The following is a 15,593-nucleotide window of genomic DNA, read 5'->3' as shown; positions in this document are numbered from 1 at the left end:
TTTATAATGGAGTGTTGTTGTGAGTGTAATGATTTATCATAATGTAGACCCACGTACCAATAATAAAAAAACAAAGTGAAATGAGAATTTTAATTGCAGGCGTCCATTTAGAGTAAAATGAGTCTTTATTTTGCTAATAGACTATGTATTTTGTACTAATTTATAAGTAAAATTATATTTGTGGAAACATAAGGGTGTTGTTGATTTTCCTATAGGATCATCATGGTTATATATATATTGAAATTTGGTTCAGTTTCGATTACCATCATATTAATAATATGTGGAAGAAAATAAATACTACTCCTATAATAAAATAAAAATGTACTCCAATAATAAAATAAAAATGTACTCCTATAATATCTGGCAAGCGAATAATATTTGAAATATGGACATCTTGAGTGGGACGGGGGAAATACTACGTAGTACTACTTGTTATATATATTATGTGACATGTAGAAATATGAAAAATTAGCTAATTTTTAATAAAAATAAATGGGCGTGAGGCTTATGTCTCATCTTGATTGTACTCTCCCTTTACAGCAAATTAAACATTAAATAATTTTTCACTAGGCGTGCAAATTTAATTAAGCACCATTTAGTACAGAAAAAGGTGATTATGGAAAATTGAATAATCCCACAGAATTATGCCAATGACGCTTTAACAATTGTCTCATTATGATCACTCTTTAATCTTGTTTTTGACCAGAAAGTGGGTGTGGAAATATAAGTAGAGTAGAGGCCCCAAATCTACCTAGAAAAATCTTCCACTTGTTGCAGTTGGCACTTGGCAGCAATTATGCTAATAATCTGAAACTGAAATTAAACTAAAAACCCATCTTTTTCAATCGGTCTTTTTGTATTTTGCAAAAAGACGGTTTAATTGTATCCATTTTGTTCAATACAATTAATTAGGTTTAATGTAACATATATAGATAACACATTTATGTAACAAGTCAGTAAAATTTTGATTGTACTTGTATTAGTATAAATATGTATCTAAGTCAGTGAATTTTTATTATACTTAAGTAGTTAAACATAGTGCATGACCCATTAATCCACGCGCATGAGATATCATCTTAGAAAAAGTAGATTTTAATCAATTTCTTTATTCCCATGATTATCTACACTATAAATGTGGCCCCTAGAAGCAATTTTCATATTAACAGACCATAAATATATGTGCACAATTTCTCATAAGCCAACGTAATCAATAGAGTGACGATTTTATGACTGAAAATTATGAATTCAGATACCATCAGAACTTATCAAATATTACTAATTTTGAAATATCAATATGATAGTTGAACAATGGAGAGGATTTTAATGTTGTTATGAGAGTATAATAGAGGTACATTATACACAGGACGTGATCAGATCAAAAAGTGAAATTCTGTCAAAAATCAAAGCAAATCTCATTCATTGGATCTTGTGATATAACCATTAGATTAATGTCATGTGTCATATAATAATGTAGATTATTAGTCTAATAATGTAACTTAGCTAATAATGTACTATTTTGATAAAATATTGTAGCATTTTTGTCTAATAATGTAGTTTGGCTAATATAACATTTTAGTCTAATAATGTAACTTATCACAACCATCCAATATAAGGATTCAATGACTGAGATTTGCTTTGATTTATCACAACCATCCAATCTAATAATGTAGCTTATCACAACCATCCAATCTAAGAATCCAATGACTGAGATTTGCTTTGATTTTTTTACAGAATTTCACTTATTGACCATAGCGTGCCCCTATATGTGAACCCCTAAATAAATTGAATATATATGGAAGCCATATGATGTTGGAGTAACTGGATGCATTATTCATACATTCTTATGTAATTTTGATGAGATGTTATTTTCCAATTAATAAATCCAGATATATATGCATGAGATCATTTTCATTGATGAGGGGGATATGGACCATACAGTTGGATCCATCTAGGGTTCATTAAGAAGAAAATGAAACATTCTTGTTGAAGAAAATTATAGAGCATGGTATCTTTATTAGGATGGAAAATGATGGTGGCCAGTTTTTTTTTTCCACCTAATTTCAGAACATAAATTAACTTTTATAGATCATAATTTGTATTTATTTGGAATATATGCATTTATAGTCTGACATAGAAGATGGGATTTATTTAAAATAAAGAGTGAATTATTACAAAATTGTTCCCAAAAGCATGCTTCAACTCCTCGATTGATTGGGGTAGTGAAACAAAAATTTAAATTAGATAAATTACGATTACGAAAGTATTTACTTTGTCCAAATATGTGTATACTTCTTGTTTACCCTTTAACAATAGATTAAATTTTTAACACATTTATTTAAAGAAATGTTACGTCACATATCTTATGAAAGAATCATTTTCTTTTAGAGTGTGTTTACCATTATCTATATATTTACTTTTAGAGGGAACATCATTTTTGTTCCACGAACTTTGTCAAAGTATCATTTTAGGTCCGTGAACTTTGAGTTAGTATCATTTGAGGTACTTTTTACTACTTCCAAGTTTTTTTGGACGAAAATACCCTCAATACCTTAAAGTGTATATATTTTTAATAAATTTATCATATACTCATAATTTTTTTATAAATATCTTTACAATATATTTTTGACAAATTTTCTAAATATAATTTGACCTTAAATATTATCACTTAATTTTGTGACATGCAAGTAAATTTGCTTCTTCAATTTTTATAATAATTTTTTTTTAAAATTGAATAAAGAACTTTTCTTTAATAATAAAAAATTGAATAAAGATCTTTTCTTGCATGTCACAAAATTAAATGATAATATTGAAGGTCAAATTATATTTAGAAAATTTGTCAAAAATATATTGTAAAGATATTTATAAAAAGATCTTTATTCAATTTTTTATTATTAAAGAAAGTTCTTTATTCAAATTTTTTTTAAAAATAATATAAAAAATTGAAGAAGCAATTCTACTTGCATGTCACAAAATTAAGTGATAATATTTAAGGTCAAATTATATTTAGAAAATTTGTCAAAAATATATTGTAAAGATATTTATAAAAAAATATGAGTAATTGATAAATTTATTAAAAATATATACACTTTAAGGTATTGAGGGTATTTTCATCCAAAAAAACTTGGAAATAGTAAAAAGTACCTCAAATGATACTAACTCAAAGTTCACGGACCTAAAATGATATTTTCAAAGTTCACGGACCTAAAATGATACTTTGGCAAAGTTTGTGGATCAAAAAAGATGTTACCTCTTACTTTTATTATGATCAAGTAAAAAAACTGTTATTGACATTATTAATATTATAAATTACAGAGAAATCAAAGCTTATTTTTATTTTATTTATTTATTTCAAATAACAGAGAAAATGAATAAAGCAGTCATTATTTTTTTAAATAATTTATAGAATTAATTCATCGAGGATAATTTTGAAAAAGAGATTAGAACCAACATAAAACAAAGCATAATACAATAAGTATGTAACATAAAAATTTCTCTATAATTACATATATTTAATAGACTACTTAAAAATTGTGATAAATTTTATATATTCTTGAATACTTATGTAAATTCTTCACTATAGCATCCATCACATGTGTGACTCAGCTAATTATAGTATAAAATTATGTGGTAAACTATAAAATTAGTAAACACTTAAAAGAAGATTCATCCTATAATTAGATGCAGGTGATGTGGGCAGCAAAGGAAAAGGGGCACCCAAATCAACGGCCTTAAATATTGGACCATTCTCACTAATACACTTTCCAACAAAATCTCAAAGGACCAACATCCTCTCTAATGTCCCATTCTCCAAAAACCCACGACCACCCTCTTCTCAAAAGTCACATTTTTCTTAATTAAATAAAAACCAACCATATAAAATTTCAAGAATTCTCGTTCCCCTCAACTTCCCCACTTAGACAACTAGGCTAGAAATAAGCATCGGAACAATAATTTTGGTTAGAATTTACTTAAGAGGGGAGACTAACCAATTCCTATTTACTTCGTGCTCATAGTTAATCGAACCCTCGATCTAGAAATTGGAAGAAAAATGTTTTATCCCATGACTATGGTCACTTTTCTTTTATATTTTCAACGTGTGACAATCTACATGTGAATATCTCAACACGTTCCACCACATGTGAGTCCTTTATTTGATAATATCTTAACACAATCTCTCATACCCGTCACTTCCAATGATACATTCAACTCGAGCATGTGCCGATGCTAGGTAAAATTCAATTATATTTTATGAGGATTAGGTACAGTCCTATTAAAAGAAAGTCCTATTAATTGAAACGTACTTGATACATGAATAAAAAATTAACAAAACTCTATCTATATTCCCTTTCAAAACCAACTTCTAGTGAAATTTTCTTTCAAAATCAGTTTGTAATATGGGAAGTGGCTTTTGATGTAGGATGAGTTGGTTTTGAAAGAAAATATTTGTATGGCAAAGATGGTCACTAGTTAGTAGCTCATTCCAATCTGTTACTATTGATTCTTTGTATAATTATCAACACTAAGAAAAAGAAGCATACTCATATATACATATTATGGGAATGCCTTTCCTTTTACTATGTAAATCAAGTGAAAATTCCATTAGCAATAAGGGGTGGTATAGGCCTCCATAAAAGATGATTGAAGGGTCAAGGGGGCCACTCATCAAATGGAGTGCTTCGAGAATCATGTGGGTTTGTTCATTGTAAGCTCTAGGGGGAGCATTATACATTGTACGACCAAAAAATGAGAGAATCATATGATGAAGATGAAGATGAAAATAAAATAAAAATAAAGAAACTCAAATTAAATAAAAAGAAAGTAAGAATGAGTTTGGGTGGCCTAAAAAGACTGATTTCTTGCATAGTAGAAAGGTGCAAAATGCTAATACAAAGAATCCCATCATTCCAAAATCCCCTTTAAAAGAACACAAGAAATTAAACTAAAGACAGGGCAAAGAGTACTATATCTAGGAGGAAACAAAAACCCACAAATTTCAATGAAAATAGAGGGGATTGAAGGAACAATTCCAGTTGCTCGAGGAAGAAAAAAAGGAAACTAAAATCTTGTACTAGTAAAATACAATGAGGTGAGGTTAGTACTAAACTACTACTACTAATTAATCAAGGTTTTCAATTCAAGTCAACATGGTATTACCACACAATGAACTCAATCTAACATCATAAATAAGATTAGAAAAAAAGGGCCAAGATATAAATATATGTCGCATACACCACTTTAGCAATTTTTATCTTCTTTTTCCTTTTTGTTTCCTCCCATCTCCACATAATCAATAATGATAAACCACTTTGTTGCATAAAACAAAGCCTTCTTCTCCCCCTCTCTCCAAAAGACAATTTCATCTCCCTCAAGTTTCCCTTTTTTTTCTTTTTTCCTTCCCATTAAACTATGAAAATGGCAGATTACTAATCATCCTTTCCCCTCTATAGGAAACACTCATCATTGCTCCCAACAATCCCTTTCAACCTTAGAAACTTGTGAGCTTCCAAGATTTGATTTTCCTTCCTTTCTTCCTTCCTCCCATTCCTTCTCTCTCTCTCATCCTCCACCAATTTAAATACCACAATCTTTGCAACTATTCTCCTCCTCCATCCCCTTTTAAATTCTAGCCTCTTCTTTCACCCCTCCTTCTATGATGGATGCTTCTTCAACCAACTCTGTCAATGGCTTCTACAACTTCCTCACTCGAGGCATAGACGATCTCGAACGAGCTTTTCTATCAAGCAACTTCATGTCGATACAATTCCTCCAAAGAGTCCTCTCCCTCCTGAGATCCTCCCACAATCAGCTCACCATTTTGGTCCAAAAACTCCACTTGCCAGTGGGTGAGAAATGGCTTGATGAATACATGGATGAAAGCTCCAAGCTTTGGGAGGTTTGCCAAATCCTCAAAACTGGGATTTCTGGCATGGAAAACTACTACTCCGCCGGCCTAAACATCCTCTCCTCCCTCGACAGCCATCGCCATTTGAGCCCCCAGCTCTCTCGCCAGGTAAGCCACAGCCCCTAAAACACCAAATCATGAATAAAGATTGGATTTTTATTAACTGCGGGAATTTCGTCGAACAGTTGATCCGCGCGATATCAGGATGCAGGAGGGAAGCGGTAGGGCTACAGGAGGAAAACCGGTCGCTGACGGAGACGAGAATCGAGCCTCTATCCCTCAAATTCGACTCCAGCGAGCCGCGGCTGCACGGATTCAACGGATTCCGCGGCGTGCTCTACGCGATGAGGAATGTGAGCTCGCTCCTATTGACGATTCTGTTCAACGGATTGGTCTATTTCTGGCCGGAATCGAATTCCCCCAATTTCAGCGGCTACGACGACGTCCTGTTCGGATCGAGCCTCATGATGTCGACGGCGCGGCTGCAGCGGCGGGTGGCGGCGGAGATCGGGCAATCGGCGGCGCGGGCGGGGGTTCTAATGTACGAGTTCCGCCGCTCGAAGGCGGCGATGGAGGAGCTGAGGGCGGAGCTGGAGAAGCAGAGCTCGCAGGGGATCGTGGAGTGGGAATCGGAAATTGGGGTTAGAGAGAGAGTGGAGAATCTGAAGGGGTATTTCGGGAATTTGAGAAGTGGGACGGAGAATATCGTTGGGCAGCTTGATGATTTCTTCGATGATATTGTTGAAGGGAGGAAGAAGCTCTTGGATTTATGCAGCCATAGGTAGAGAAAAAAAAATCTGGAGAAAAAAATTTCTGGAGAAGAAAAAGTGGTAGTTTTTTCTTTTTTTTTTATTTAAGAAATGGGAAAAAGAAAAAGAAAAAGAAAAAGAAAAATGAAAAATGGTAAGAGTAGGTTAGATTTGTAGCTTCTTGTAATTTATGTTTGTCCAGTTTTTTTACCCATTTTCCCCTATGGTATTTCTTATTGTATTTTAGTATATATAGTAAAATGCTGAAAATTTATTTTCGAGGTAGAAATTTTGGATTTCTACTGAATTTTGCCGAAAATGTTTGATTCCAATAGTTTTTATGCAGTTTTTGCTTTGTTAGAGTATCGTGACTGACTGACAATTTTAGATACGACAAGAAAGACAAAAAAACACAAATATGAAACACACATAAGTAAAAAGATTGGTATCAAGTTTATCATAGTACATGCTATTATAGTAGTATGATCATTTCATGATAAGTTCATGTGGTCCATTATTTTTAATATTATTACATTTGGTCATAAAATATGATTGTTGTGTTTTAAATTCAGTTTGCCCACCAAAATTATTGCCATACTAAAAATGAATTTATTTTTCAAATTATATATACGTGTCACATTTAATCAATACTATATTTTTTATCTCCCTCTTATATTTTCATTAATTTTGCATTAAACTTGTACCGGTCATCAATTAAACTATTTTGGTGGACCAATATTGATTTATTTGAGTATTAGTCTTTAAATTTAAAGAATTAGACTTATGAAACTAAAGTGTCTTGTGAAGTTGGATTTTTATTGTGTTGCCTTAGTATCCGATCGCTAGCAAATCGCCAATGTGTTCGTGTGTGTCATGTTTAAATGAAGCGGACCATATAAAGAATTTCGTTAATAAATTGTGTTCGAGTTAGATGTTGTCGACACAATAAATTGCAATTTCCCATGCCAAGTTAAGAAGATGTGATTGACCACCAAATATGGAGGGGGGGGGTGCAAAATGGGCCTTTTCTATTGACATCCCCAAAGAGGAAAAAAACTTACTAGTATAAGGAAAAGTACATCAAACAAGGTTTTATGTATTCAAGATCAATAAAGCTATGCGGCCACATTATGACCAGCCATAAATTAATTAAATAATAAAAAAAATTGATTTTTTCAAATTTTTGGTTTAATACTACTTGATTTTACTTTTATACCATCTTCATTATATGTTGCTCAACATGTTAGTGTTGCTCTTTCGTAGTTTTTGCTCAACTTATTACTATTGTCATTTCTTGATTGTTGCTCAACGTATACAGTAATTCGTGATATTAATGTGTTTTACGTAATGGAATTCAAAGATAAGTATCAACTCACAAGTCCATTCACTCACATATAAGTTTATATCAGTAATTCTAATTTTTTTATATATGTAAATAGACTAAATTAACTCTTTATGGTCGACCACATTATGACCATTTAGCATCAGTCATTCAAATTCAAAGAATGAGGCTTCAATTTAAAATTTGAAAGGAAGTAGAGCTGGAAATGACCATAAAACAGAGAGCAGATTTGAACCAAGCAAAAAGCAGCTTCTTCTCTGTTTATGTTTCTGTTTCCCATAAAAGAGAGCAGTGATAAAAGTGGAATGGAAGCTTCTTATTACCACAAACAAGGGAGAGGAGACAAAAAAGGTCAAATCTTGATCATTATTTTACCACAAGTAGCTGTCTTTTTTTCCCCATTCCTCAAAAATAAATTAAAATCAATTTACTTCACTTAGGTAGGTGTGATATTCACTGATAATTCCAGTAGAATAAAAATGATGAAAGTGGAGTTTTGACAGTAGGAATAAACAGATTCAATTTCTCATTTTTCAGCACTCTCGAAGCTTTTGTCTACTCTCTCTCGATACCCGTCACTTTTATTACGAGCATGAATTTTAAGAAATATAAAAAAAAGCTGGTGGAAAAAGTGAATGTGTTATCTACTTTTTTATATTAATTTTATAATAAAATGCAAGTGAAGTGAGTTAGTAAAATATGAGACCTACTTATCATTTATGGTAAAAATGAAGTGTGATAATTATTATAAGATAAACTGAAATGGAAAAAGTGACAATTATTATGGGACAAAGAAGTATTTCAGTTCACAATGGATTTGATGATGAAATTCCTCTCTCTCTTTTTCTCTCACACACACATACACAAGAAACACACATCAATTACAAGGCTATTTTTTTTGTTGTCATGTTTCAAATTTCTTCCTCTTTTTTGGGGTGGGATTGTGGAGGGCAGCATTATAGTAGTATGAAAAAAAAGATTTTTTGTGAGTCACTTTCTTCACCTGCTAAACCGGATCTCATGCTTTTTGTCCCTTAGCCGGAAATTCATGCACTACTTGAATTAATGTTTTAATATTTTTTTTAAAAAAAATTGGGAGTATAATTGTGGAGTCAAAATTTGGCAACTGTGGATCATAACTGCAATGTTGTGTTGGTGGTTTGGAAACCAATCAAACCATGTTTATAAATTACTCCATAATCTAACTAACCTTTATCTTGATTGTGTTTTTGTAATAATTTGCTTTGCCATGTATTTGATCTCAAATTTTAGTTCATTTTGTAGGGATGGAGTTAAGAAGAACATGATAAAAAGTGCACGGTAATAGTAGGTGATTTTAGGATATTCACAACCCACATCTATTAAGGATTTTTTATGTTGATTATTTTTATGTTGAAAAAACTAAGAAGACATTTCATAATCTACTTATCAACATTTCTTTTGAAATCAAAACAAAAACTAAAATAAACTAACGAAACTTAACAAATTTTTTTAAAACAACAATTTTTTCGATAATTTTTTTGATATTATTCTTACATTAAATTAAGAGGAACAACATTGATATAAAATTAATAAGTTATAGCCTTAAAGAACTAAAGAAATGATATGCTACAAAGTCATCATCCTCAAATTTAAATAACTAAGTAATAATATATTTATAAAATTAGAATTACCCCTAAAAGATTCAACCGGATCTTTATCCATCGGTTGGTTGCTGGTGTGCTTTGATATGCCCTAGTGAATTCTAGAAAAGATTGGAGGCAACTACTTTTCTAGTCTTACCACATTTTTAAAATTAAAATATCATAATCAATCAACACTCTATTAAGTCAAAAGAATTGATAAACATCACAAAATTAATCAACACTCTTGCAAGTAAAATAAGTGATAAACTGATAAACATCACAAAATTATTACTTCTACTAGTATTTCTATACGTTACGCCATCAATTTAAGTCAATTTTTGTTGCCACGTAACTAGTTTCTGTATGTTTTGTTAAGCACTTTCACAAAAGCTAATCTTTTTTGGTCTGATAAAATATTATCTGAACACATTAACTTATTTGTAATTTTATACTATTAGGTTTGTTAAGTACAAACTCATCCCACATTGATTCCAGTCCAATCCCAATTAATTTGACTCATTTTGAGAGTGATAAAAAAAACAAATCCATGCAGAATTAATCCAAAGAGGACAATATCAAACGTCTGTTGCAGTCGACAATCCGAATTAACAAGATATAAATTAAAATTAAATAGTGAAAATATTTAGCATGAGGAGATTGCGTATAATTGATTATCATATCACTATTCATCTAAAAATCTAAAATTATATTATGAGATTTAATCATATAAATCAAACATAATTATAAATAAAAAGTAAAATAAATATAGCTTTATAGAGAAGAGAAGAGCAAACAAATCCAAAAAAAAAGTCCCAAAATACGCAATACATACACAATAATACTACATAGAGAGTAAAGAAAGTGAGAAGCAGTAAAGATTTGTACATCACATCGTGCTCAAGAACAGCTGATGAACGATGATCATAAAAAAACAGAGACTAAGGAAAAGAATAGAAGCAGCAAAAACAGCGACAACACCGCCTGAAACAGCTGCAGTGAGCATACCGAATCGGATTCCGACGATCTCCGTTATTCGACGGAGCTGATGATGAATTCCGGCCACCCGATTGAACTTCCATTTCGATGCTGTGTTGAGAGAGACGAGAAAGAGGGATGGGTGAAATAAAGTCGGCGAAGAAGAATCGCTGATAAATATAAAAAGCGCTTTTATTTAACACAGTAGTAGTATATAATAATTTAATTTAATTTAATATAATCCGACTTTGCCTGAATATATTGGCACTCATATTATGCTCCATATAATAAGGATAGTTTACAGTCCATTTGCATATATGATGTGTTGCTCATTAATTTTTTAAAAAATAAATCAAATTTCTTAATACAGCAAAACATGAAAGGTATTCCCCTCCGTCAGTGAAATATTGTCAACATTTGATTTATCCTGAGTTTTAAGAAAAAATGAAGAAAAGTGAATTAAAAAAAAATAGTAAAAGTAGTTTTAAAATAAAATGCAATGCAATGAGTTAGTGAAAAGTGGAGTTCATTTACCAAAAATAGAAAAAAAGTAAAGTCAACAACATTTCACTGATGGAACGAAATGACAAAATTGGACAACATTTAACGGACGGAGAGAGTAATGAATCGACACGTTACGGAGATAATAGAATGTCCATATCATGGTGGTTCCTTTATTTTATAACATAAGAAGACACACCTAGTTAATGTCTAAAACAAAACAAAATATACAAAACTTATAATCTTTTAGGGTCATAGGTGCTTGCTGATTTCCCAAATTAATTTAAATGAGAGCCCAAAAAGAATTGGCCCGAAAAGAATCAGTTGTTGGCCCAATTAACATCAATATTGCAGTTGTTAAAGAAAGTTCCATTATTTACTTTCGTCAAGGTCCATTCCACGTAAATAAAAAGGCCCAATATAATCATACACTATTAAGAGTTCATTTTGAATAAATCATAATAAAAAATTAATTTAAAATTTAGTGATTGATAATCACAGATAAAGCAATAATAAAATTGATACTCATTCCGTCTTCAATATTTTTTCACAAAATCTCTTTATTACTCTATCATATTTATATTTAAATCCAGGATAGTCACAAAATTTTTATTTTTATGAGATGAAAAGAATAGATTGCATTGAAAATAAAATTAGTTGGGCTTTTGATATGTTAGAAAAAAAACTAGCAGTATTCATAATTTTTTAGAAATGAATATTTATTCCAAAAACTTTTTAACCAAGCCACCACGCTGCTGCCTTGCCGCCGGATTCATGATTTCGAGCGTTTAAATCTCCAAGAATTTCGGCTATCCTGATGTCCGCCGCAAAAGCTGTATATTCCATTCAAATACTCCGGCAAACAGTGGATATCAGTGCCTTGGCCAATAACTACGCCGCCAAGCTTCTTCTATGCCACCAACGCGGCCATTCCGGCCGCCATATCGCCGCCGGCATCCATGCCCACATGATTGCTTCTGGATTCGTGCCACGCGGCCACATTCGTAACCGTTTGATTGACATTTACTGCAAATCCTGTCGTTTGAGCTACGCAGAGAAACTGTTCGATGAAATGACCGAACCAGACATTGTTGCAAGAACCACTATGATTGCATCATATTCTGCTTCTGGGAGCCCCAATTTGGCCAAAGAGATATTCGAGAAAACCCCACTGAGAATCCGAGACACGGTCTGCTACAATGCCATGATCGCTTGCTATTGCCATAGCAACGACGGCCACGCTGCCGTTCGTCTCTTCAGTGAGATGAGGCGGAAGAGGTTCGGACCCGACTGTTTCACTTTCACAAGCACGCTCGCGGCTTTGGCCCTTATAGCCACTCGCGAGGAGCAATGCGACCAGATGCATTGCGTTGTGCTCAAATCAGGCTGCGGTTTTGTTACTTCTGTTTTGAATGCACTCTTATCTGCTTATGTCAAGTGTGCGTTTTCGCCCTTTGTGTCTTCTTCTTCGCTTTTTGCCTCTGCGAGGAAACTGTTTGATGAGATGCCGGTAAAGGATGAGCTATCGTGGACAACGATGATCACAGGGTATGTGAGAAACAAAGATCTTGATGCTGCTAGAGAAGTTTTTGACTCAATGGATCAAGATTTGGTGGTGGCGTGGAATTCTATGATTTCGGGATATGTACAAGAGGGGTTGGTAGCGAAAGTCTTTGAGATGTTCAGAAAAATGCAGTCTTTAGGGGTTAAATACGATGATTTTACCTACACCAACGTGTTGAGCGCTTGTGCTGATTCGAGCTTGATTCTTCATGGTAAGCAAATTCATGCATACATTCTGCGGATAGAGGCAAAACCCCCAACGGATTTCATGGTTTCGGTGACCAACGCCTTGATCACTTTATATTGGAAGTGTGGTAAAGTTCACCAAGCAAGAAACATTTTTGATGCCGCTTGTACCAAGGATCTTGTTTCATGGAATGCGATGTTATCAGCTTATGTCAGTGTGGGGGAAATTGACGAGGCGAAAGCCATTTTTGACGAGATGTATGAGAAAAACGTTTTATCGTGGACAGTTATGATATCAGGGTTAGCACAACATGGCTTAGGCGAAGAAGCTCTGAAACTTTTCAATAGGATGAAGTCTTGTGGGCTTGAGCCGTGCGACTATGCGTTTTCAGGCGCCATTACCTCTTGTGCTGTGCTTGCATCTTTGGAACAAGGGCGTCAGATCCACGGCCAGCTTATCCGACTTGGCTTTGACTCGAGCCTTTCAGCAGGAAATGCTCTTATAACTATGTATGCAAGATGTGGTGCTCTTGATGCTGCGTACAAAGCATTTCGCACCATGCCCTGTCTGGACTCTGTGTCGTGGAATGCAATGATAGCAGCGCTTGGTCAACACGGACATGGGGCCAAAGCAACAGAGTTATACGAAGAGATGCTGGAAGAACGCATTTTGCCTGATAGAATAACATTCCTCACGGTCCTCTCTGCTTGTAGTCATGCCGGTTTAGTTGATGAAGGAAAGAAATACTTCGAATCCATGAAGGAAGTGTATGGAATAACTCCGTGTGAAGACCATTACGTACGACTCGTTGATTTGTTGGCTCGGTCTGGGAGATTAACTGAAGCTCAAAATGTGATCCAGACCATGCCTTTTGAGCCTGGATCACAAATTTGGGAGGCTTTACTTTCTGGCTGCCGTCTTCATGGAAACATGGAGTTAGGCGTCCGTGCTGCTGAAAAACTCTTTGACATGATTCCGAAGCATGATGGCACATATATCCTTTTGGCGAATATGTTTGCCGCTGCAGGGCGGTGGGATAGTGTTGCCACAGTCCGTAAATTTATGAGGGATCGAGGAGTGAAGAAGGAGCCAGGGTGTAGCTGGATTGACGTTGAGAAGAAGGTTCACGTATTTTTGGTTGACGATGCTGTGCATCCTGAGATTCATCAAGTGTATAGATACCTGGAGGAGTTCGTGTTAAGGTTAAGGGAATTGGGATATGTTCCGGATACTAAGTATGTATTGCACGATATAGTCTCGGAACAAAAGGAACAGTCGTTATCCACTCATAGTGAGAAGTTGGCGGTCGTTTATGGACTCCTGAAGCTTCCTCGTGAAGCTACCATTAGAGTCTTCAAGAACCTGCGTATCTGTGGGGACTGCCACAATGCAATCAAGTTCATGTCGAAAGCTGAGAGTAGAGAGATTATCGTAAGAGATGTGAAGAGGTTTCATCATTTTAAGGATGGAGAATGCTCTTGTGGTGATTACTGGTGAAGGAAATGTGCGTCTTGGTTTTTATTGTCGGTGAGCAATCGAGCCATCCTCGATCTAAGGAATTGCTTCCACCTCCTTAACTCTCACGTCCCCTAAAGCAACTACTTGTTGTGTTGCTCCTTTTAGTGAAGAAACCGCTGCTTCTTGACTTGCAGAGTTGATCTACTCTTCTGGTCGCGCTTGAACGTCATTTTCCATGGCATCAGGTACTACTCCTGATAACTGCAGTTTTGTAGAATGAGTGAATTGCTATAAAAATGAATTGCAATAAAAATGTGTTCGGATTTGATCACACTCCTATATATATTGTGTCGATTTGGTAGTAAAATAGATCAAATGATCATGGAACTGATAAATGCATAGCTAGTTGCATAATTTCTTGCTAAACTATGTCAAGGAGAAGTTTTGGATCTTCTTTTTGGATGAAAAATAATGATAAATTGCCTCATTATAATTAAGTAACTGAAATTGCAGAGCAAATACTTCTTGGAGTGCAATGTGTTATGGAACTGTGGAATTCAAAACCTGAGCTCCGTGGCGTTGAGGACCCGATTAATCAAGGGGATGAGATCGAGTCAATAAGGGAAGCAGACGAAACGAGGCGAGAGGAAGATGCAGCAAAGTTGAAAGAGCAATGTCGCTTGGAGGCACTTGCAACGACCAATGAGGCACGCGAAAGGTAAAAAAGGAAGCAGAGAAGACGCAACGATCAATCGGATCGTGTGCTTTTAAATATGCATAGGGCCGAGTCCTCCATATTTTGTCTCCTATTCCAATTGATGATGAGAGGTGAGAGATTTTCTTGATTTGTATGGGATGTTCATGTTGCTGCCACTGGGTTCAGTTGCTCTGTCTCTATTCCAACTGAAGTTATGCTCAACTTTATTTTCTATGTAGGTTAAAATTTTTATCAATTGAAGCAAAACAGATTTTATGTTCAAAATTTAATCTTAAAAATGACATTAATAGCTTGTCTATCAATTTTTATGCTCTCTCCCATTTTAATACTAGTGTAATTTAATCCACTCCTCACAATTTTCTAATTTATTTTTTATTAAAAATAAAATTGAGTCATTTTAAGTTAGACTTCTGTAAAAGGAAAATAAAATAATAAAAGGAAAATAAAATAATAAATCACTTATTGTGGGTTGCAGTGAGTACTCCATTCTTTTCATTTTGTTTTGACGTTGTATTTTATTAATAATTTAATTAGTAAATACTTATTTCTTTTTAGGGGCGTCGAAACGGATAG

General features: G+C 34.0%; 2 protein-coding genes across 3 annotated transcripts; both read left to right on the top strand.

The window, feature by feature from the left end:
- Positions 1–4,868: 4,868 nt before the first annotated feature.
- Positions 4,869–6,970, top strand: LOC121782778. Its single transcript, XM_042180725.1, has 2 exons — positions 4,869–6,010; positions 6,088–6,970. Exons 1-2 carry the CDS (start codon positions 5,651–5,653, stop codon positions 6,685–6,687), a joined length of 960 nt encoding a protein of 319 aa, XP_042036659.1. The 5' UTR covers positions 4,869–5,650; the 3' UTR covers positions 6,688–6,970.
- A 4,742-nt stretch (positions 6,971–11,712) lies between these two features.
- LOC121781906 (pentatricopeptide repeat-containing protein At1g25360-like) lies at positions 11,713–15,322 on the top strand. Of its 2 annotated transcripts, XM_042179614.1 has the most exons (3): positions 11,713–14,371; positions 14,497–14,547; positions 14,816–15,322. In XM_042179614.1, exon 1 carries the CDS (start codon positions 11,912–11,914, stop codon positions 14,339–14,341), a length of 2,430 nt encoding a protein of 809 aa, XP_042035548.1. In that variant the 5' UTR covers positions 11,713–11,911; the 3' UTR covers positions 14,342–14,371; positions 14,497–14,547; positions 14,816–15,322. The 2 variants fall into 2 exon arrangements, with proteins under 2 accessions (XP_042035548.1, XP_042035547.1); XM_042179613.1 differs by having other exon boundaries at positions 11,714–14,547.
- The last annotated feature ends 271 nt before the right edge of the window (positions 15,323–15,593 follow it).

This window comes from Salvia splendens, chromosome 20 (genome assembly GCF_004379255.2).
Source record: "Salvia splendens isolate huo1 chromosome 20, SspV2, whole genome shotgun sequence".
Classification (NCBI taxonomy): domain Eukaryota; kingdom Viridiplantae; phylum Streptophyta; class Magnoliopsida; order Lamiales; family Lamiaceae; genus Salvia; species Salvia splendens.
This window is presented reverse-complemented; position numbering and strand designations above follow the sequence as displayed.

Excerpts from the sequence above, each read along its gene's own strand:
- LOC121781906 (XM_042179614.1), top strand. The coding sequence starts at position 11,912 with ATGTCCGCCGCAAAAGCTGTATATTCCATTCAAATACTCCGGCAAACA.
- LOC121782778 (XM_042180725.1), top strand. The coding sequence starts at position 5,651 with ATGATGGATGCTTCTTCAACCAACTCTGTCAATGGCTTCTACAACTTC. Across the intron at positions 6,011-6,087 it reads GCCCCCAGCTCTCTCGCCAG|TTGATCCGCGCGATATCAGG; the intron begins GTAAGCCACAGC and ends TTCGTCGAACAG.